This window comes from Triturus cristatus, chromosome 5_1 (genome assembly GCF_964204655.1).
Source record: "Triturus cristatus chromosome 5_1, aTriCri1.1, whole genome shotgun sequence".
NCBI lineage: Eukaryota > Metazoa > Chordata > Amphibia > Caudata > Salamandridae > Triturus > Triturus cristatus.
Window position 1 is genome coordinate 167,861,387 of NC_140587.1, and position 24,022 is coordinate 167,885,408.

Sequence of the window (24,022 nt, forward strand, 5' to 3'; positions counted from 1 at the left end):
TAGATCACTTTACAAGAAGACAATGAGTTACAATAGACTAACTAGCAGCCACCACAACATGGGCTAACCTTAGTCAATATCATGTCCGTTTGTATAGTGACAAATTACAGTGAGAACATTTTACAGATGTTATTTGCAGTGGGTCATATGAAGTAAGAGTTAAGAGAAATGATGAGAGACACAGATCTGCAAGGCGGGTCAAAAAGGATCAAAAAGGATCCTCTGGCATTGGGCGCTGTGCATCTATCTCGAGTGACTCTATAAAGGGGTTTGTGGGTATCACAGTGGACTTGAGTGTCGTAAATGAGGTGCACACCCTGAGAACAACTGGGAATGGTTCTTTGTTTATAGAATGAAGGCGGTTCTAGAAGCGTGGAACCAGCGACTCCAAGGCAGTGAAATCCGCATTCTGTGCCAGGTATTGTTTCGTGCCAAGGTGCTGGGCTTTGTGTGTGATGCAAGGCGCTTTGCATATGCTTTCTGCTTCATCTATAAAGCACTTGAGATCAGTGCTTTAAATGGTAAATAAATAAGTGCAGGTACTCATTAAAGTGACCTAGAGGTGTGAGTGGGCGGGGCTAGGGGAGGGGCTTATGGCAAGACATGATGATACGTATATTCTCCAGCGTGCGCACACACAGAAAGAAATAAGCAGATATGCACACACAAAGTATCCCACACATTTCCTGAGTGTCGCAATTCTCTGTCTCTATCGCTTTTCTCTCATACAAAAGTACTCACACACAAGCAGGCAAACACAGACATAATCAAACACTCTCACGAAAGACTCACTAGGGGTTAAAGCCATTTTAAGCTCTTTGCCTCCTGTGGTTTTCTTAACTGGCACTGTCAGCGGGCTGCCTCGATTCCCAAGTTTGCACAAATGCACACAATACTCTGAATGGTATTGAAAGCCCAGGTCCTGAATGGACCCTGCGCTGCCAAACATAGCATGCTGGTGAATACAGTACATTATGCAAATGAGCCCATGTTGAAAAGTTCAGCAGTGGCTCTGCTCAGGGCTACATAAGTGCCTTTGCTGTTATAGAAAGGTTCCACTCTGACAGCCTCATGCTCACCAGCACTAGCAGCCAATGAGCCTGGCTTTGCAGGAGTACTAGTACTCTCCTCTGCAGGAGAGAAGTGCTGGTACTCAGAGTGATAAAAATAAGGAGTGCCGGTACTTAGTACCTGTGAGTGCCGGCCCATTTAAAGCACTGCTTGAGATTAATGAGGATTACGATGATGTGGTGAATGCATTTTGCACCCGTGATTAGTTCCGCTGTATGACTTCATGTTAGCCATGATAAAGGCATAAAAAGAGTATTGGTCTGTGCATTCACACCTGCCTGGGCATTCATGCCTGCCTTGCTTAAGTCTGTGCGTGTGTGTGAGTGTGTGTGGGTGCGTGCAAGTGTGTGTGTGTGCTTGCGTGTGTGTGCATGTGTGTGTGTGGGGGTGAACACATTTGTGTGCCTGGCATGCTTTGTTGGGCAGGATGGGTTGAGCTGTACAGTATAGCATTGCCTTCTACTCACACACGGGCATGCTATCCTTTCAGGCTGGAGTGCTGCTGACCCTCCTGCTCCTGCTCATCTCCCCCGACAGCACCATCCTGCTGTTTCTGGGTACAGCATCCCTCGGCTTCTTCCTTAGCAGCACCTTTCCCAGCATGCTGGCCTACACCGAAGACATCCTCAATTACAAAGGTAGGTGCTCTTCGGTCTTTGTGGTTTACATTAGCCGTAAAAGGAGATGGTGGTCAGGCAAACCCACTAGTTCTATTCTTACCCTAATAATTAATAAATATTTATTACTCTGATGTTTAGCTGCTCATCATAATTGTATTTCTTACTTCAATTGTGCATTTCAAGCATAGTATACAAATCAAACATCCCTGCAGACTAAATAGTAGCCATTGTTCCACTGCATCTAAGAAGTACAGAGTTGAGTTAACAACAGGCATGTTTCTGCAACAGTGTGCACTGATTTTGCATTCGGAGAGACTGAAAGAAGGATGAGGGCAAAGACAGTAATAGTTTTTGATTTCACTAATAACAAGCATTTGCATTGCAATAGGTCTCGCATTTACAAGAGTTTAAGCTATTGTCATTTACAATGGCAATAGCTCAAACTCCTGGAAATGCGAGATCTATTTTACTTCAAAGAAGTGGCTGCCATTGTCTGGAGCAGCTCGAAAATGAAAGTGCGCATGGCGAGGAAAGCACGTTGTGCCTGCAGTAGGAAAAACTCATGGAAGAAAATAGTGCTTACAGACTAAATAAGACATACTGTGTTGCAACAGAAGTAAAAGGATAAGTCGCCATGGAAGGTTACAGACAAGGCTGTACCAAAGAGGGCCAGCGTTTACAAAGGACAGTGATACAAGCCAATTAAAAATAAGGGCGGAGAGTAGGTGGGGCTTCAAAGCCATACTCCAATACTGCATGCCTTGCAGCAGCAGCGCATGCGCTGTCCATGCGCGACCTAAAAATGAAATCCTATTATGTTGAGTGCTGCTTTCTGACCTGATCAGTCAATCATCGAAATACTGCTGCACAGAGATGATACTTCCTGGGGGTTTAGGACAGATTATTTATAACTATGTCCCCTGAATGTTACTAGTCTAATGGGATGACGCATTCCCGGATACTGCCGACCCCTGAAGAGCAACTAAGAAAATGTGAATTGCCCATTTTCAAGATGCGGATTTTATGTGTACACAGTGTTCTACCTCTGCCTTGTTTCAATCAAAAAATGGCTACTTGAGCTGGAGTGAGGTGAAGAGCTTGATATCAGGTGGTAGCGAATTAATGACTGATTTCAAAGCGCTAGAATTCAGCACCATTGGCGAAAGCTGAACATATGGACACTGGTCTTACCAGTGAAGTATAAAAAGCGTTATTTTTAAATGCACCCAAACTGCAAAATAAGGTGGATGAGATAGAATTAAATTATATGTGAAAAATAAAACCAAAGCACCAGTGTCTCTGGAAGGAATACAAAGTTCCTTCAATTATTTCAAAGGGGCCAAATGAAGATAGAAAATCAAGTGGGGACTGACAAAATGCTCACAATAGTTCAGGTGGAGAGTGTACAAAGTGTCTCTTGCCGAAGCTTCATGTGTTCCTAGATGGAAGTATCTTTCCCCCACAGGTCAAAGGAGGGTGGAGGGGAGGAAGTGTGGTGAAGAAGAGTGTGAGGAGTGTTAGAGGAAGGAAAGGTCACCCTGCCCTTCCTGATATTTAGTTAACACACCTGCTTAGCGTTTGATTTTCCCATGGGCTTGACCTCTCCTTAACAGATCGTCTTTTACTTGCTTTGGGTGTAGGGAGACTATGTCCTGAATGTGAGGGTGCTGTACTCCCTGCCGCCCGCTCAGCGTTGAGCCCACCTCACCCTCCCTCGTGCCAGTAAGAGCTCTGTGTTCAGACGCCTCTTGAATGCTCTTGACGTGAGAGCTCAGGGCTTCCGAGAGCGCGTGCAGGCTGTCAGATAATGTCGGTAAAAACACAACGAGAGGCCTCCGTTTCAAGCACCTCATAAAATTTCGACATAACTGTAAACCATCGGTTGCACAGGTGTCAGAAATGAGTATGTGAGAAAAATCCGATAATCTGGTTTTTCACAAGATAAATTACGTCAGATTGAACCTGCGAACATTTACCCGGTAAAAAGCATATTCTGGTGCAGGAAGCATCAAAATCCGCCTAGCATGCTACATTTTGGGGGTAAAACTAGTATTTGTAGTTAATTATTGCATCCGAAGAATAAGAAACCCAGGGTATTGTTCAATATCGGATTCAATAAATACTTCTCCAATTATGAAGAAAGCTGGCCCTATAAAGGTTGTCATTGCAGCCTGAAGTGGGAGTGCTTGCCATATCACATGAACACAGAGCTTCACAAGTCTAGCCTCACTCCAAACATTGCCCACATTGTGTATAGATGTAACACGTGGCACATCCACACATCACAAGTGTTGGCCATTCAGGTAAAAACAATCATAGGGTTTTTCAGCGTCTTGAACTGTTTTTTTGTTGGCTGTTGTATCTGCATAGCTTTCTCACCAGAGCCATGTCCCCTCGTGCCCTTTCCCCAGGTTGTGCCACTACAGTGCTGGTGACTGGCGCTGGGATTGGTGAGATGGTTCTCCAGATGTTGGTTGGTTCGGTAAGTACTTGGAGGCTGCCTCTTACTCCATCATAAATCAAATGTACCTCCCCGTAACCAGCCACTGTAGACGACACAGTTCATTCTGGGATTGTTCAACGAGGCTTTTCACTTAGGGCCCTGTGTGGTGTGTGTTCCCTACAGGTGATCCTTGAGCAGGGCAGCTACAGTTTCTTGGCTGTGGGCTGCTGTTTGGATGCATGGCTTTCGCTTTCTACTTGATGTTCCTGTGCTTTCATCGTGTGTACCCAAGGCCTCCTTCTGGTAAGGAAAACAGCTTTCAAGGCTTCACAACTAACTTATTTAATTGTTTTCAATACTTTGACTAAAGCGATATTAGTTGGTTCAAGTTCTACTGTGAATAACAACTATGTATGTTTTACCCTTTGGTTTCCGGCTCTGATTGGTTTATGCAGTCGCAGAAGCCTGAGGTCGCATTCTATCTAAGTAATGATGCAAATAAAGCTGTCATTTAAACGAATTATGCAAGCCACGCGTAGGTATCAACGACCATGAAAATACACTGAAATTGTGTAACACACGGTTGTAGCGAATCTTTTTAAGTGAATCAATGAAATGTCCTTTGGACTAAATAATGAAGTATATGTAGAATTTATCACACACGTATCCTGACTCAAACCTAATGGTCTCATTCGTTCATCCACAACCGGGGAGGACTGTAGTACATGCAGGCGAGAATGCATAAAACAAGACTATCAACTGCTGTAAATCAGACTTAATAAATACATTTATTATTTGTTCAACATATATTGAAGGCAAACAAATTGTTACATAAAGATGATAATTTACCATCAAACAATAATAACTGACAATAAAAATGAGCGGCCTAAATTCATAACACTAGCTAAAAAACCATAAAAAATGAGAGTCACTAATATAGACAAAAACAATATGTCATTAAAGATATAACACATCCGTAGTAGCCATATATGGGACGTAAAACCTGGTACTGTCGTACTTAGTACTCGTTATTAGTCGCCCATGAAAACAGATTGATGTAGAAAAATAGGTGTCGACGCGTTTCGATGGCTGATTATATCTCCATCTTTATCAAGACCAAAATCATGACTCTCATGTGGTGATTTTTAAAAAAGAGAGAGAAGAAACATCAAGGACTGGCACAGTAGTAGATCTGTACCTATGTGTTAAAACATAAAATGCCTAATCTGACTTAATTTGCACAAGCAGTGTTTTCCTTGTAGTTGCATTCACCTGCATGTCACAATCCATCCTATCACTGGGTTACCCACACTGTTACACTCTCGGACTAATTACATTTACTCCCAAACATCTCTATCATGACCCAAAAGGGGCATCACTTTCACCATTTTAACAAATAATGTCCTCCAAGACTAATAGGGCATGACCCGATAAGACCTCACCTTTTCTAATTGAGGCAGGCTATCATCAATTCGATCAGAAATTTCCAAATATCTAATAGAAGAATGTCCTGTCGATGGTCTGCCACATCCTTGGTTTATTCTATCAATGACAGAAAGAAAAGGTTTTTTACTTATAAAATCAGTTTTGCCTAGTCTAGCCAATTGTTGGTATGTTGGTCTAAACAAGAGTCTCTCACCTTCCATTATAGTATTAGACTGTTGTCTTTGAATTATTCTTTCTATTGTAGTAACGTCCTTATTTATTAGGGATCGCTATTCATTCACCCTTAGGATGGTCAGGTCCTTTGTTAAGTGTCTTAACCCACCTAGGAAATATAATTGATATGGGTCAGAATAGTACATAGCTCGAATTCATTCGGTTAGATAAAGCGCTAATAAAATCCTTGTTTTACCTTGAGAATATACACACTGAAGTTGCCGTGCCACCTACACGCTTCTTTGTCGTCTTCTTATGGACTTAATACAACTTCTTTATCGAGATGTAGCTGTAGTATTTCCCTTCTTATTATTAGGGTCTACAATCACAAGGTATCATTAGAATTACCTAAGTGCCTATAGAATACATCTCTTATCACTCCCTACGCATATAGGCCCCTTGTTCTATTTTGCCTATAGCAGTCCGAATGTTGGTAGAATAAAAAACAGAGGGAGGAAGAATTTCTGTTCTATAGGGGGAGTTTACCCCGGTATAACTGCATTAAGGCTCTTATCTTAAGAGCTGTATGAACGTGACATTGCTACCTACAGTCACGTACATTACACATGATTTACCGGCTCGAATATACCGGGAAGAAAGGCCTGTCTCGTACCAGCCCGCGACCTACCACTACGTGTCATAGACCCCAGTTTGTTCACTACTGAATTAAAGTCTCACTACAGAGCTATCTGTAGACTACTCACTTATACTAACAGGTTTTGGTTAGCAAAAAAAGGACTATCTCCTCGCGTTTAAACTAATAAGGTCTTTTTAACCCATCCACATTTCTTCATAGTATAAGAATCACTCTACATGTACACGGGATTTCATATAAAAAGTGCATCATTTATTTCATTGATACCTTGTCATGTGGTTTAGAGTGGGAAGCATCTCTTGAGTGGAGGTCTCAAAAATATTAGTATCTATTGAGTGGAGGTCTCAAAGAATATCAGAATACAATCTGTGCAGTATTTGAGGCTTCATATGTACACAACGTGTACAAGAGTCGAACATCAAAGTTCCCTCTCATCGACAAATTAAGGGCCAATATGGGTTGCAGTTTTTACTGATAGTCAAAAAGCCTTATTTCATACATAAACTCTCAAAACAAATTTGCTCATGTTTTTAAAATGTGAGACATGTGTATGAATTCCTCTACGTACACTTGTCTGCCCCGGGTACAAAATCTACGGTGTTAGTTGGGCTAAGGGCTAAAGCAGGTACAGATCTGGGTTCATCCTTCATTCACAGAGCGATGAACAGAGATATGCCCTGTGGCACCAGCCTTTTCCTGATGGAGTGACACAGGATTCCTGCAGGGAAAAGTGCAATGCAAGTAGGACACAAATACTTACCCTCTCTCAATGTAAGGCCTCCATACAACAAGGCTCTTGCAAGCCACGAGGGCTAGTGTTCTGGATCAGATTCCCACACATCGTCCTTTAAATGTTTGTGCAGTGACATGCATTGCACGAAGCAGAAAGCTGAACTGGCAGGGTTCCTCTATTGACATCATGAGGCCTCTGGCCCTCTTTCTATATGTTCATGGGAGCCCCTACATGGTATAGCTGGAGGTGTGTACCTGCTGCTTTGTTCTTCATGGAGGGCTGGACTGCCAGGCTGAGCCTCCTCTCTGCATGCCGGTCCCTAGGTGTGTGGGTGTATTATGCACCGGAAGTACTCACAAGGCATTCGTCACCCACAAATCACAAATAGATTATGTGCAAGCTCATCGTCATGAATGGGCCAAAGGTGGGTGGTCGGTTCCAGCTTCTTGTACTTTAAAGATGAATTCAAAGCAGCCATTGTCTGCCTGTTATTTGCAGATCAGATGATGTGGGGCTCCGAGCTCAAGGGCCTGTGTCCTTTATGCCATCTGTGGGGAAATTCATGCTAAAGCTTTTCCTGGCTGCTCATCCTCTGCATGAAACCTGTGATACGGTGGAGACCTGGACTACATTAATGTATCAACATATCAGGTACCCTGCCGGATGTTATGTGAGATAAAGTAGCTCCTGTTGTAAATCATGAAGTTTATGTAAGTCATCGAGGGGTCCCTTGACCATACGGACAGTCGTAGCTCCCCACTGCTCAAAAGGAAAAATGAAATGGTAATAGTGTGACATTGTTATCATTGTATTTTTCCTATTGCAGTCAGTGGTGGGAATGGCCAGAGCAGGGGGAAGAGTGGTTTGCACTTCTTAAGTGCTCATGACGAATAGGACACTGTACCCCGTACACTTTTACTCCGCGAGCCATTACCTCGCACTTTTTACACCACAAAATATTTTACAACGCAGGGCTTTACAACTCAATCCATTACAACGCATTCCCCATTCCAACGCAATTTACTATTCTTACTCCACCGGGGTGTTAGTTTGGGGAATGTGTTGTAATAGTTTGCAGTGTAAAGCCCTGCGTTGTAAAATATTTTGTGGTGTAAAAAATGTAGGGTGAATGGCATGCGGAGTAACACATGCGGGGTAAAGGATGTTTCATGCGCACTTTGCATCCTCCCCTGCAGGCTGCATTACACAGCCTGGTGAGAAGCATGCACAGGCTCCCTGTCCCCCATCTGAGCACCGATCCACAGCACTTAGCCCAATCACAGCGCTGCATTGCAGCTTTGTAATTGGCTCAGGGGAGCCTGTGTGCACGGGTGCTTCCTGCTACCTACCGGGCCAGGAAGAAGGAAGATAAAGAGGACGAGGGTGGGAGAAGCGGCTGCTGGTCGTTCCAGGCAAGTCCTTTTATTTTCATTCTCTCCTCAATCCGCTGCCCCACTACCCCCGTCCAGTAGCAGCTGCTACTGTATATGGAGTGAAAAATATAACTGGATAGTGTACATTTAATAATACGTTATCCTTTATATGCATTCATAAACAATAGTATGCATTAGAGAGTTTCTGATAATATCTGCAGGATTGTTAAGGCTGCACTTTATATTAAAAGGGATTTTTTCGCTTACTGATAACTGCCCATTTGATGAATCTGCATTAAAGTTTATTTCTAAAATACGTGCATTAACGACTGTGCTGGAAAGTTTTCCAGCCGACGGGTTATGATGGGGGTACATTTTATAGGCGGACCGTGAAGAAGTTTTGCTCACGCACACAGCACAAAACGGTGAACAGATGTACATCAGTTCATCAGAAGAATATAGACTTTGCTCCAACTAACCGCCTGACATTGGTTTCTGTTTAATTCCGTTCAGTATTTTATGCGAAAATTAAAACACATTTTTGTGACGTTTTGTGTGTTGTGGTCGTCAGTCGCTCACAAACACATATTTGAACAATCAATCAAATCTGATTGGCGTAGGAGAGTTTTATTATTATCAGCCGTTTTGTGAAAAAGTATGCAAATGTTGCTTTCCCTTCCTAACTAGCGGTGGGTGAAATGTAAACGTTGCCCATTAATTCATATAAAGTCCTGAAATATCACCCGTAGGGAAAGTCGGCAACGTTTCGTGATTCGCTGTGGCTGACTGAGTCGACCCTTACAGTTCTCTAGCTCGGCACCACTCTTTGGAACGTGCATATTAGAGGATTTCCTGCAGTTGAATGTCAAAGCAGGGAAGGGCAGCGTCAAGTGGCAAGGATTCATTTGATGCATAAGGTGGTACCAAAGGACAATTGGCAGCACATTGGTTTCAATCAACCTACCACCACTAAGAGCCGCCCTTAGCTGGACACAGCAGAGTTTAAAAAAGTTGCTTCTCATCAGAGACACATGCTGGCACTTTCCTGCCACGATTCCAGCCCCCTAGTGGGCAGAACTTCCGGTGGCAGGGAATTGCAATGCCTTGCTTCCAAACTGCGTCACTTTACTCTCAGTCCTCCTTGGTCCTGAGTGTCAGCGGAAATATGTTCCTGCTGCCGCGCCAGGTGGCCAAAGATGCTATTCGTCCAGTGGCGGCTGGTGACTTTTGAAAGCGGTTGGGCGTAAAAGTTCTGGATGAGTGCCTTGTGGCCAACGTGCGCAGCAAGCGAGCCCGACTGTCATAAGTGGAGTTCGGGGGATTGAATGACCAAGTACTCTGAAAACCTGACAATCACTGTGACCAAATTCACACTGCCGCCAGCATTTGCTCCAGAGCTCAGATGGTGCCCAGATTGGACATGCCTCAGAGCCAGAGGCTGGAAAGCAAATATTAGCCAGAGAAAATAAAATGCTCAATTAAGTTAGGGCCATAAACTAAGCAATCAAAATGCATCTTTGTTTCAAGCAGATGGGAATGAAACTTTAATGTTCTCAGAACGCACACATCTACGTGGGTAAATAGAAGCTACTGAGGGGCATATTATCAAGACAGGCGATAAGATTATCGCCGCTTTAGCGGCAGAAAACTGCCGCTAAAACGGCGATAATGGGTTTGATAACATGCACTATGGAATTCCAATTGAAGCCCATGTTAGACGTCCTTCACATCTAACATGGGCTTCAATTGAAATTCCATAGAGCATATTATCAAGCCCATTATCGCCGTTTTAAAGCGGCGATAATTTTATCGCCTGTCTTGATAATATGCCCCTTAGTGAGCTGAAGTTACCGCAGCTATAAACATTTGGCCAAGAAGTCCTTCTAGGCACTATCCCTGGCACACACAGATTTTTCCTCGCTGAAAGAACCTCCAGCTGCTGTGATCTGTGTGGAATCTGAAGCGCCTAGTTTTGAAAGTTGAAGAGCCAGATCGGTGGATTAATGCGCTGTAAGATATCTGTCAATATTATTGTTGCGCTGTACTTGAGAAGCTTGGAGGAGAAGCATGTGCGTTCCTTGTCACTGATGGCAGCTCTTTCGGTTCCTGAAAGGCCGCCCCTGTTTCCTTTTGTGTTTTTTTTTTACAAAGCCATAAAACATTTTCTGTGATGATATTTGGACAGAACATGTACACGTGGATAGGGTTTGAAGGCTTCTCCTTAAACAAGCAGCAGGTGTCCAATATTATATTTTAAAGTTGTTTCTCAAAAAATTTCAGCTACCATTTTCAGATAAATTCCTGAGTTTAAGGATAAACTGCAGCTCACTCCTAAAATGAGGTCACCTTGGGAAACTATTGCAGTTCTCTTCCTCTTATTGTGAAACTCACTGGCAAAGCCCGCATTGTACAGGAAAAGGTATTGTTTTATTTAACAAAAATATTCAATACATTAGAAACTTGTAAACAAAAAGAAACTTCAAGGGTTTTGTTAAAGTAACCACACTCAATGGCTGAACATTATTTTTCAGTCTGTATGTATGCACTTTGCCATTTAATAAGGAAACGGTTAGAGTAGGAAAAGGCGATTAGCTGTGATTTGCGCTAACGTTTCTAGTGCTATGTGTAGCAATAACCATTTTTACTAAAATTCCGCCAAGTATTTAAGGGGCATATCATCAAGGACCGGCGATAATTATCGCTAACAGCACTTAGCGCTAGGATAATTAACGCCAGGTAACGTGGATTTTTATCACTGAGATAGCGTGCTATTAGCAACGCTTATCTCAAAAGCGATAAAAATCCTAGCGCTAACTGCCAAACGTGAGATTATCGCTGGAAACCCAGCAATAATCTCACGAAGTTTGGCGTTAGCTTTCTGATAGGGCAAGGCAAACGTAGCCATGATATCCACCTTCCATAAGATATCATGGCTAAGTCAGGCCTGAAGCAGGCGTAAGGAAAGTAGCGATAACAGTGGTTTTTGCTACATTTCTTGCTGCCATGCTTCATAGCGTGGGGCTTGATTATAGGAGAAATGTCGCTTAGCGACATTTCTCCAGTCATGTCAGGGCAGGAAAGCCCACTTTGCATCTCATTAGAGATGCAAAGCTGGGCGTTCAGAATTCTGGCGCAATAGCGTGACCTTGCTGATTAGGCGATAAAATTATCGCCGCTTTTCGCCCGAAAACGGACGCAAAAGCGGCGATAATTTTTTATCACCTCGTTGCTGATATGCCCCAATGTGACCTATCTGAATCACCTCCTGACTATGAAATGTAGCGTGAAAGCTCTGGGGACATCTGTCTAACTGGGTTGAGAGGTTTAAAGGCTCCACTCAGGTGAAACGTAGATACAGTGCATTCCCACGATGTTTCCTCTCACGCAGCAGTAATGCGTTGCTTGTTTTCCACCACACTACACTCACACACCTGCCTCCACGAGTGATTTACTGTCCGCCAGCGCCAAAACACAATAAAATACGTGTTTGTTGTAAGCAAGGTCCCTTACCAAAGAGGCCAACAGTAGCAGAAGGTCGGCTGCTGAGTTTTTTAAAATGGTGACACCTGACTTCGAGCATGCTGCCTTCTGGCATGCATGGTTGGTAACAGCTCGGCCCTCCAGTCCCAGGACTCGCACCCCTACGTGACGTGTCGCCTGATCCAATCGAAATGCTGCTCCTTTGCTGTTTATGTTAGGAAAAACATTAGAGCAGCGCAATGATTGGCCCGGTCAGGCACTGCCAACACTGCCAACGCTCCTTAAGAGACTTGAGGGCTGTGGCAGAAATCCCCCAACATCCTAACATCGGGCAGGTAGGAGAGGGTTCAAGTGTGCATGAGGAGTTAGTCACGGTAAGGCACCCGTTCAACCTGTGTAGTGGCAGAGTGAGGGAGGCGAGACGTAGATGCTGCAAAACAACTTTATTGGTTTCGTGCACAAATGTAACGGCCCACGAGGAGCAGGCTGAGAGACAACCGCTTCGTTGGGATTCCGCGCTCAGTCCCGATCCGCCGCGCCCCCGCCTGACGTCACGGCCGACCTCGAAGTGCGATTGGCCGCGACGTCAGGAGGCCAGGCAAACAGGGAGAAAAGACTGCGTGTGTCCCCGCGGCGCTAGTCCGCTAACAGCACGTACAACATCTCCCTTATTAACAGAAAGAAATAAGTAAAACACATTTTCATCGCATAACAAAGTCATCAAATCTCTTGGGTGCTCTGACATGCCGTGTCGGCCTGCTAGGGGTAACATACGGGGTTTGTCCCACGCCACCAGCACCACTACCGCTTTGACCTGGGCTCCCCATGCTGCGACTGTCACACCTCACTGGTCTGGAGCCTGTGCCCATCTGCCTCTCAACACCTCCCGTGCCACGCCATGTGCTCCCACTCACGTGTGCACTTCCGCCTCCGGCCCAAACTTGTGCGGGAGAATTACCCCCAACTTCATCATCGCACACACTTCCGCCAGTGACCTCATTGTCTTGCCATTCAAGCGCATTATCATCGCTCTCGGACTCACGCATGTGACTACTTTTCATGATGATTTCCTCTTGCCCAGCTTTGAGTTTGACTATGTCGTCCTTGCTACGCCATCCCCCACCTTCCAGGCACACTGCCCCTCTGGTCGCTCCGTGTACCCGCAATGGGGTTTGAAATACAGACTCTCCCTTCATTACTTTGTAGGGCTTCTTCACCAGTACCCAATCTCCCTGCGCAATTTCCTTCGGTTTGGCTCTGTTAACCTTGTCAGCATACAGTTTATTGCTCTCTTGCTTAGCCACTATTCGCTCCTTGACTCTCAGCCCCTCTTCCTGTATGTCCTCAGTTGTGCCCCTCATGTCATACCAATCGTTGAATTTGGGGGTAAGCTCGCTCATGCACCTTCTCCCTCTCATCAAATAGAACGGAGTGTTGCCCGTGACTTCATTAGGCGTGTTATGAAAAGTGTGCACCTTATCAGCCAAGAACGCCTTCACGTCCATTTGAGACGCAACAGCCTGTTGGACACCTTCTTTGAGGAACCTGTTCATCCGCTCGACCTGCCCATTGCTCTTCGGACTGTACAGTGGAGTCTTCTCCTGCTTGATTCCCAGCTTAGTCAGGAATTCCGTCATCTGCCGAGACACCAACTGAGTACCATTGTCGGAAACCATGATCTTCGGCTGCCCCTCCGTCGCGAAGATTTTCTTCAGCACCTTGATCACCCGGTCAGTAGTAACCTCCCTAACAAACTTGTAGTGGATCCACTTGGAGAAGTAGTCCGTAAGGACAATGAGATGCCTGCAGTCATCCGGCAGTATGGTAAACGGGCCTGCGAAATCGATGGCAATCTTGCACCATGGGCCGACCGGAATGTCCACCATCTGCAGTTCCCCCTTGGCCGTCTTCCAATGTTTGTCGGCTCTCAAACACGGCCCGCATCTATCAATGAAGCCGCAGACGTCGCTGCACATCCCCGGCCACCAGTAGTACTGCTTGAGGAGGTTTTTGGTGGCTGTACTCCCCGGGTGGCCCCTGTGAGCAATCCTGATCAGCTTGTCCCTCAGACCTTCCGGGGGCACAAACAGTTCATGCCTTTTTAGGAAGCCATCTTCAATCGTAAGTTCCGCGCTGATCTGCTGGAAACATCTGAGTGCCCCGTGCAAGTTCCGGACCGGAGGCCAATGAGTCGTCATGTGGTCCACTACCCTTCGGATGGTCACATCCTTTTCCTGGGCAGTCAGCCATTCTTCCTCAGAGATAGACCCCTCGCAAATGGCCGTCACGTCCACCATCGCCACCACACACTCCGTGCCGTCCAGGGAACCTTCTTCCTCGCCGGCGATAGGCAAGCGCGATAGGCAGTCCGCCCTGCTGTTGAGGCCACCCTTGATGTGTCTGATGGTGAAGTGGTATTCCTGCAATTTGGACAGCAAGCGCAGGAGTCTCGAGCTGGCTTTTCCATTACCCCGGCCTTCGCCGTCCATCAGATAAATCAACGGTTTGTGATCCGTGACCAGCTCGAACTCTTTGCCCCAAAAATAGTTCTTCAGTTTCTCCACTGCCCAGACGCACGCGAGCGTCTCCCGCTCGATAGTGCTGTAGTGTTTCTCTGCGTCGCTCAGCGACCGGGATATGAACGCGATGGTGCTTTCCTTCTTTCCTTGGAATTGGCAGAACACTGCGCCGATACCTTTGGCGCTGGCATCGACAGTGATGACATTCCGGTGATCCTTGTTGTAAGGCTGTAACACTGGAGCCGCAACAATGGCCATCTTAACAGATTCGAAGGCAGCTCGTTGTTCCTGTGCCCACACGTACTTTTCGTTCTTCCGCAGCAGTTTCCGAAGAGGCTCCACTGTGAGTGCGTAACCCTGCATGAACTTCGAGTAATACTCGCTGAGCCCCAGGAATGACCGCAAGGCGTCCTTATCTCCGGGACATGGGGCATCTCGAATGGCCTTCACCAGGTCCTCCTTGGGCGCAATACCATCCGGAGTCAGGACGTGCCCCAGATATTCTATCTTGCCCTCCATGAACTTGCACTTGTCTTTGGAGACCGTCATCCCTTTCTCCCGCAGGATCTCCAGCACCGTGCCCAGCAGCTCCAGGTGCCCCTTCTCATCCTCCGTGTGGATCAGGATGTCGTCCTGGAATGCTTCGACGCCCTTCATGTCACAGAAAAGCAAGTCCATCAACTTCTGGAAGACACCCGACGCCGATGCAAGGCCGAAGGGGAGCCGGACGTACCTGTACGCTCCGAACGGGGTAATGAAGGTGGTCAGTTTTTTGGACTCCTCCGTGAGACACACCTGGTGGTATGCTGACTTCAGGTCTATCAGAGTGAAGAACTTGGACCCTGACGTGGACGACAGAATTTCTTGGATGTTGGGCAGCGGATGGCAGTTCACTAGGATATTTTTGTTCAAGGACCGCAGGTCCACACATAGACGAATGTCCCCTGTCCTCTTCTTCTTGGACACCACTATCGCGGACACCCATTCTGATGCGCCTGCCTCCTCTATCACGCCTTCCTGCTTCAACTTATCGAGGACCTTCTTCAGTTCCCCTTTGACAGAGAGAGGGACAGTTCTGACCTTATACTTTATCGGTATTGCCCCTTCTTTCAACTGAATGGCGTGTACAAACCCTCTCACACGCCCCACCTCATTCTTAAAAACGGACTCAAATTCGCCAATGACCTCAGCCAATCCCCCATGCACTTCGCCTGGTTGTATGTAGCCAACCCAGTCATCACGCAGAACAATGGGATCGTCGGCCCCCGGGACTAGCATCACACCCAGCTTCGCCAGGTCCTTCCATCCCACAAGGCTCCTCCCTTTCTCAGCCACATAGACCTTCGTCATCACAGTGCGCCCTCGGAAGGTGAGTATATCGCAGAAAAACCCTTTCATCACTATATCCTGTTCCCCAAAGGCCTTGGGATTCACATCAGTCTCACGCAACCGCACACCCTGCCACTTAGCATCAAACGTGGTGTCTGAAATCAGGGTTATAGGCGAACCAGAATCAGCCGTAAACTGCAGCTCTACGGCACCAATCATAACGGAGCCAATAGGTCCCTTCACTCTGCCGTCCTCGGCATCAATGGACAACACAATGTCCGCACTCGCCTCCGCATCGCTATCACTCACCGAGCTCACTTTCATACCCCCCCCCCCCGGTTTCCTTGTCTTGCACACAGCTGCAAAATGGCCCACCTTCCTGCATTTCGTGCAGCTCTTGGTCAGAGCCGGGCAAGACCTGCTATCAGCCAAGTGGTCCCGCGCCCCACATCTAAAGCAGGCGAACGGCCTCCTGCCACCCCCTCTATCACTTGCTGCTTTGTCGGGAGTCCTTGACACACTTTTACTTTTGTCCTGCACGTAGCACACCGTCGAAGCCTGACTTGTGCATGCAAGCTCCCTGGTGGACACCATGGAGCGCTCCACGGCCTTCGCAATGGCCACCACATCTTTCAGGGAAGGGTTCCTACATGACAACAATCTCTCCTGCACCTTCTTAGAGTGGCAATAGAACACCACCTGATCTCTGATGTAAGTATCGGTCATCTCCGCAAATTCACAGTCTTGCGCCAGAACGCGTAAGCAGGCAATGTACTCCTCAATAGTCTCTCCTTCCTCCTGTCGCCGCAAAGCAAACTTATGGCGCCCCACCATGATGTTACCTTCCTCGGAATACTGCAGTTCAAGCCGCTTAACCACCTCTTGATACACATTCAGGGGAGCGAAAGCCCCAGGGGGGTCCACGAACACTGGGAGACTGTCAAAAACTTCCTGGCCGGCCTTCCCCAGCAGTCCGAACAAGAGTGCCTTCTTGCGCTCGGGGCTATACCCCTCACCGTCTATGGAAACGATATAGTTCTCAAACGCGCGTAGCCACCCCTTCCATTTCATGCACGACTTACCAGGAGAATCGAGGAACAGGGGAGGCACGCAGATGTTGACGGGTTGCGCCATCGTTGGAGATCAGGGACCACAGCAGGAGGACGACGACCACAAGGACAGCCACCGAACAGGCACGGCTGACAGCATGACCTGGAACCTCAGCACGCAGAACTGGACTACGCCTGTAGAAGCACCAGCATGTAGGACCCCACACCCACCGGAGCACACCGGGCGGGACAGGGAAGTACAATCCTCACGGCACACCGCCTGGGCACATGAGACAGGAAGGTCCCACTCCAGCCCCCTCAGCAAGCAGCAAACTGTAACACCGGGGCCCAGAAGGGACAGGCAGCACCCAGCCAGCAGCAGGACGGGCCACATGTCGTCAGGAGCCCCTCGGGGCAGCAAGAAGACCAGCAGGGGGCAGCACCGCAGTAATGGAGGAGCGCGAGGAGCTCAGAGCACCAGATTCCACTCGTGGGCCGAACAACGTTAATTGACCCTCGTCGCCATTTGTAGTGGCAGAGTGAGGGAGGCGAGACGTAGATGCTGCAAAACAACTTTATTGGTTTCGTGCACAAATGTAACGGCCCACGAGGAGCAGGCGGAGAGACAACCGCTTCGTTGGGATTCCGTGCTCAGTCCCGATCCGCCGCGCCCCCGCCTGACGTCACGGCCGACCTCGAAGTGCGATTGGCCGCGACGTCAGGAGGCCAGGCAAACAGGGAGAAAAGACTGCGTGTGTCCCCGCGGCGCTAGTCCGCTAACAGCACGTACAACAACCTGACATGCGCACTTCACCCCAGGCCCACATGAACCTGGCTGTGTCAATCATTTAATTAAGCACCACACTCGTGCACCCGCCATGACTCATGCAAAAAGGCATATGCTAACTGCTGAAGTGAAAACAGTACACTGCAGCTAGGGAAAAATGATCAGTGAATCATAATATTTAATATGGGACCTGGGGCAACAAAACAAACATGGGCGCAGCACCCACACACCCTAATAAATAAACCACCGCTGTACTTCTCACTTTTTTCTAAACTTCAGAAACTTGCAGAGTTGAAAAAATTATATGTGTGAAGTTGCTGCGCAAAATTCTTTGCATCGTTGCCCGACCCTACTTCAAAATTATGGCTATCTGGCCTGTGCTTCAACAAACAAAATTGCTAGGCTCCCGAACACAACACAGGGTGATAAGTCTGTGCTAACTGCGGACTCTTTCCCACCATTCTTATCCAAAATGGGTAATTGAGGACAACGAAGTAGCCAGAAAATTAAAGTACCTCACATTTGAACCAAAGCAGTGATGGAACGAAGAAAGAAAAGCAAGTGAGTGAGACCTTCCCTATAAGAGTTCCCTTGTGTCTTCAATCCACATATCTATTCATGTATCAACCATTTCACCTTTACATGCTGTAATCCATTCATTTTTTTAATTCATCATTCAGGCTTTCACCATTCCATCCATTCACCCTTTCATCCATCCTTTCACCCATCCACCCTCTTGCCCATCCTTTTACCCATCCATTCTTTCACCTATTCATCCACCCACACATCTTTTCACTCATCATCCTTTCATCCATTTACTCACCCACCCACGTATCCTTTCACCCATTCACCCACGCATCCTTTCACCCATTTACCCATGCATCCTTTCACCCATCATTTCACCAGTGCATCCATTCATCCATCAACCCTTTCATCCATCTTTCACTCCCCCACACATTCCTTAACCCATCCACCCTTTTACCCATTTTTTCACCCATCCACCTATCTTTTCACCTATCCATGCATCCTTTCACCTATATACCCTTTCACCCATCCACCTTTTCACCTACTCTTTCACTCACAGACCTACCCGTTCACCCAACCTTTCACTCACCCATACATCCTTTCACTCAACCTTTCAATTAATCCTTTCTGCCCTCTCCCCTTTCACCCATCCCTTCACCCACGCATGCATTCTTTCACCTATCCTTTCTCCCACTCACACATAATTTCACTCATACACCCTTTTCCTCATTGTTTCACCCATCCGCTCTTTCACCCACCCATTCCTCCTCTTACCCATCCACCCTTTTTCCAACCTTTCACTCACCCACACAGCCTTTCACCCATCCATTCTTTCACCCATGCTTTCACCGATACATGCATCCTTTCACCCTTTCTTTCTCCTAACCACGTATACCCTTTTACCCACGCATACATTCTTTCATCCACCCACTACTGGGTACCCCTGCAGCCCCAGCAGCACAGGGGGGGGGCACAACCCCTTAGAAATCCCAAAACCCTTCAGAGCGACCCATTCCACCCAAGGACAATGAATATCGGCGAAAAATGAAAAACTCAGGGGGCCCTCTTCAGATTCTGTAGGGGGGCATCATTTGAGTGCAAGTTTCCAGCTAGACGTATGGTATATGAGAGTGCATATGGCTAGAGTATGCAGCATCTTTTCTGTATGCACCGATGGATTTCACAATGACACTGTTGAAGATATAACTGATGATATGAGACCCATAAAACCTGCACATACAGCAGGCTGAGCTCAGTGGTTTTGAGAGAAGAACACGTGGTCTGGTGTGCTTACAGGCGCTTCGATGCGCACTCTGATCTGGAACTGCAGGCAGCATTCCTCTCTCTGTCTCTGCACTCCATCCTCTCCCCAAGCTTCTTCAGTAGAGAGCAACAAGTTGTTTTAGAAGTGCCGGAAATGCTGCTCACGGTCTGGTGTGCTTACAGACGCTTTGATGCGCACTCCGATATGGAGCTGCAGTCCGCATTTCTCTCTCTGTCTCGGCACTCCATCCTCTCCCCAAGCCTCTTCAGTGGAGAGCAACAAGTTGCTTTAGAAGTGCTGGAAATGCTGCTCACGGTCTGGTGTGCTTACAGACGCTTTGATGCGCACTCCGATCTGGAACTGCAGTCCGCATTCATCTCTGTGTCTCCGCACTCCCTCCTCTCCCCAAGCTTCTTCAGTAGAGAGCAACAAGTTGTTTTAGAAGTGCCGGAAATGCTGCTCACGGTCTGGTGTGCTTACAGACGCTTTGATGCGCACTCCGATATGGAGCTGCAGTCCGCATTCCTCTCTCTGTCTCGGCACTCCATCCTCTCCCCAAGCCTCTTCAGTGGAGAGCAACAAGTTGCTTTAGAAGTGCTGGAAATGCTGCTCACGGTCTGGTGTGCTTACAGACGCTTTGATGCGCACTCCGATATGGAGCTGCAGTCCGCATTCCTCTCTCTGTCTCCGCACTCCATCCTCTCCCCAAGCCTCTTCAGTGGAGAGCAACAAGTTGCTTTAGAAGTGCTGGAAATGCTGCTCACGGTCTGGTGTGCTTACAGACGCTTTGATGCGCACTCCGATATGGAGCTGCAGTCCGCATTCCTCTCTCTGTCTCCGCACTCCATTCTCTCCCCAAGCCTCTTCAGTGGAGAGCAACAAGGTGTTTGAGAAGTGCTGGAAATGCTGCTCACGGTCTGGTGTGCTTACAGACGCTTTGATGCGCACTCCGATATGGAGCTGCAGTCCGCATTCCTCTCTCTGTCTCCGCACTCCATCCTCTCCCCAAGCCTCTTCAGTGGAGAGCAACAAGGTGTTTGAGAAGTGCTGGAAATGCTGCTCACAGTCTTCTTAGGTCTCGGTAGCCCTCAGTGAGCACAGGTTATCGGGTCGTTGTGCGAAATTCCTTAAAGAAGCTAAAAATCCATTGACTTTGGTAACAGCAAGCTCCTAATCCTAAGTGTTATTAAGATTTTTATTGGATGGACACTCTCTATGGGGTGCTCTGAAGTTTTATCACATTCTTACACCTGTTTATCGATGTTTTTGTACGGGGCGGAATACCGGTTCCATTGTGTGATAGAGACTGACAATCACAGGCCAAATGTTAGTATTTTGGGTGTTACGGAACTTTGATCATATATGTAGCATGATCACTGAGACCCCATTCCTTGGGCCCTTTAACATGGTTGAAGGGGCCGGGGAGACAGTGTTGTTGCATGTGCTGAAATCGTTCAGTGGATCATAGTCCCGTTGCAATACTTTCAGCAGGGTGTTCGCTTTTCAATGTTTCGGAGATATACCGCTGGCATCAGACACAACCACACACAGGCTGCTTGCATGGCTGGCTTGTCCCACCGAGAAACAGTAACAGATTCAGTAGAAATTATAGTGATTCTTGGGACAGTCCAAACCTCTTTAGAGCTGGTTTTATTCTGGTTAAATCTTTTTTTACATGTGATTATTATTGCTCCTTGCACTTTAGTTAAGCTGGTCCCTACCAGAGTCACATTTTGTGCTTTTTGCTCTTTTCATTGAATGATCATGATATGGATCACTCTTTATTGTTCTTTTTATATTGCAATGGTTTTTAATAACCTGAAAAATAAAATACATTCTAGCTGTCTATCTATCTATCTATCTATCTATCTATCTATCTATCTATCTATCTATCTATCTATCTATCTATCTATCTATCTATCTATCTATCTGTTCGAGGCATGTGGGCTGCTGAATTCATATCTGTGCATAGATCGCCGCCTAGTGTTGGGTCCGGATGTTTGCACGTTGTTGTCCTGGAAGAGTCTTCGAAGTATCCTTGGATAGGTGACTCCTCCCCTGGACTACAGTGCGCATGGGCATCCTCTCCATCCTCAGATTGTTTTTTTCCGCCATTGGGTTCGGATGTGCTATCTTAACTCCAGTTAGGAAAAAGTTAGTCGAGGCCAAAAGGCCTTTAGTTCGCGTCGGTACTGTTCATTCGATCGGTTTCGACCCTACCTGTTAGCTTACTAACTTCGGAAACAACTTTTCGCTTTTTACCTGACCATCGACGACACCGACGATGGAGTCGAGGACACCATTCAAGAGGTGCCCGGTATGCAATGCGAAATATCCCCATATCGACGTCCACCCGGTGTGCAACAAATGCTTGTCGCCGGACCACGACGAATCGACATGCATGGCCTGTGCCCGGTTCCGTTCCAAGAAGACTCTACGGAATCGTCGAGCGGCGAGACTCGAAGCGCAGCACGCGGCACCGGCCCCGGCAGACATCTTCAACGCCGAAGATGTCGAGGAGTTGGAAATCCTACCCTCCAATCCGGGTTCCGAACATGACTCCGGTTCGGACGACGTCGACGAATCGCTCTTTCGCAGAGATGAAGACAACGCGAGGTAGGAGACGACGATGAGGCCTTAGGGGCCGAAGAGAGTAGCTCCAATGACGAGCAAGGTCTACCCGTTCAGACTGATGAGGGCCCAGTGCCACAGTCTATGGCTCCGGTCGAGGGATCGCCTTCGGGCCTTACCCGAGACCTATCCCGCGGTTCTTCGGCCCCGCCCTCGGGCCCGGCCTCGGACGTTCAGCGGCAGCCATTATTACCTACACCGGCTGGTTTCCCTTCTACCAAACCGAAACCGAAAGCTGCACCGGTACAAATGAAACCGAAACCGAAAGTGGCGCTAGTCGGATCGAGGCCTTCCACACCTTCGACGCCAGCGACACGCATCGGCACTGAGCGCACCAAGCGAGACTTCGGTGCCGAACTTGAAGCGGCCGACGCCGGAGTCGGCATTCGGAAAAAGGCCCTCGGTGCCATCAAACCTGCTCGGCTCTCGGCGCCGACGCCATCGACTCCTAAACCAAAGGTCATACCACCTGCTGCGTCTCACGTCGCTTCCACGGCAACACCGAAGCCTCCTGCATCGAAGACGTCGACGGCCATTTCCGCCCCTCGACCCGATGACCCACCGGCGCCGAAAAAGTCCACGGCCGCCTCTACAAACCTGGTGGGCGCTAAGGCCTCGAAAGCGCTTCACGCGCGAACCGTTGCAGCACAAAGCAGCAAAACCCAAGCGGTCCTCCAGGACACATCGGGCTCCGGCCCACTAAAAGCTCAAACAGCCTCTTCGGCGCCAGCCAACATAACTTTTGGCCTGCCGCCATCCACGATCCCGAAAATGTTCCAACTCAGGACACGGGTCACCCACACCACGGTTACACCTGCTGAGACGTCTCCGTCACGTTACATCGACGCCAACACCGGCAGGATGGTTATCCATGACCGGAGGATAACTTCAGAGCCACCCTTGGACCCTTTCAGGATCCCACTAAAGAGAAAGCTGCCTGTGGACTCAGAACCTGTGCTTTGCGAATCTTTCGACTCGCCCTACCAAGACCCACTATCATTCTCTCCCACACACTCCGACACGGATGCGTTGGCAGACTATATGGATGACCAAGTCCCTTACCATGGAGACATGGACCCTGATGACCAACAGGACCCTGATCAAACTTGGGGCGACCCTGCAGACCCCAGTGCACCTCTAGATGCACAGGACCCTCAACTCTATGGAGCGAAAACATCTCCGACAGAGGACACTGCAGCGTTCAACGCTCTTATTGAACGTGCTGCAAATAATCATGACGTGCAGCTTCACTCTGACACCGTGGAAGACGACTTCCTTATGGACACTTTCGCTTCCTCGGAAAGGCATGTAAAGACTCTGCCCATGCTGAAAGGAGTCCTCAAACCAGCCAAGGACATCTTCAAGGAACCCACCAGGGCACGGGTGATAAACCCCAGGATCGACAAAAAGTACAGATCAGCACCTGGGGACCCTACTTACATCAGAGGCCAATTACCTCTCGACTCCATTGTCGTTGCGAATGCTCGCAAGAGGGCACACTCGCAATCAACAGGTGACGCTCCTCCCCCGGACAAAGAGTCCAAGGTTTTAGAGACCTCTGGCAAGCGAGTTGCCAACACTCAAGCGCTCCTCGCTCGCTACGATAGAGCGCACTATGATACAATGGAGCAACTACTCCAACATCTCCCTGACCAGTTCAAAGAAGGTGCAGAAATTCTTATCAGAGAGGGACAGCTACTCACAAATGCTTCCATCAAGTGTGCACTAGATGCCGCAGACACGGCGGCCAGGGCCATAAACACAAGCGTCATGCTGCGACGACATGCCTGGTTGCGAATCTCCGGGTTCAAACCTGAGGTGCAAAATTATATACTGAACCAACCTGTCAACCCCGACTATTTATTCGGGCCGGAGGTTGACACGGCCCTTGAGAAAATAAAGAAGGACACAGACACTGCAAAGTCCATGGGGGCTCTCCAGACT

The 24,022-nt window shown here is 47.8% G+C and overlaps 1 protein-coding gene across 1 annotated transcript in view; it reads left to right on the top strand.

Annotated features, from left to right (window-relative positions):
- Positions 1-24,022, top strand: part of LOC146830549 (solute carrier family 60 member 1-like) — a 305,632-nt gene that overhangs the window by 246,371 nt on the left and 35,239 nt on the right. Inside the window, exons 9-11 of the mRNA XM_085604769.1 lie at positions 1,562-1,709; positions 4,103-4,173; positions 4,318-4,437. Coding sequence (XP_085460895.1) covers positions 1,562-1,709; positions 4,103-4,173; positions 4,318-4,395 — 297 coding nt within the window. The 3' untranslated portion in view covers positions 4,396-4,437. The remainder of the gene's footprint in view (positions 1-1,561; positions 1,710-4,102; positions 4,174-4,317; positions 4,438-24,022) is intronic.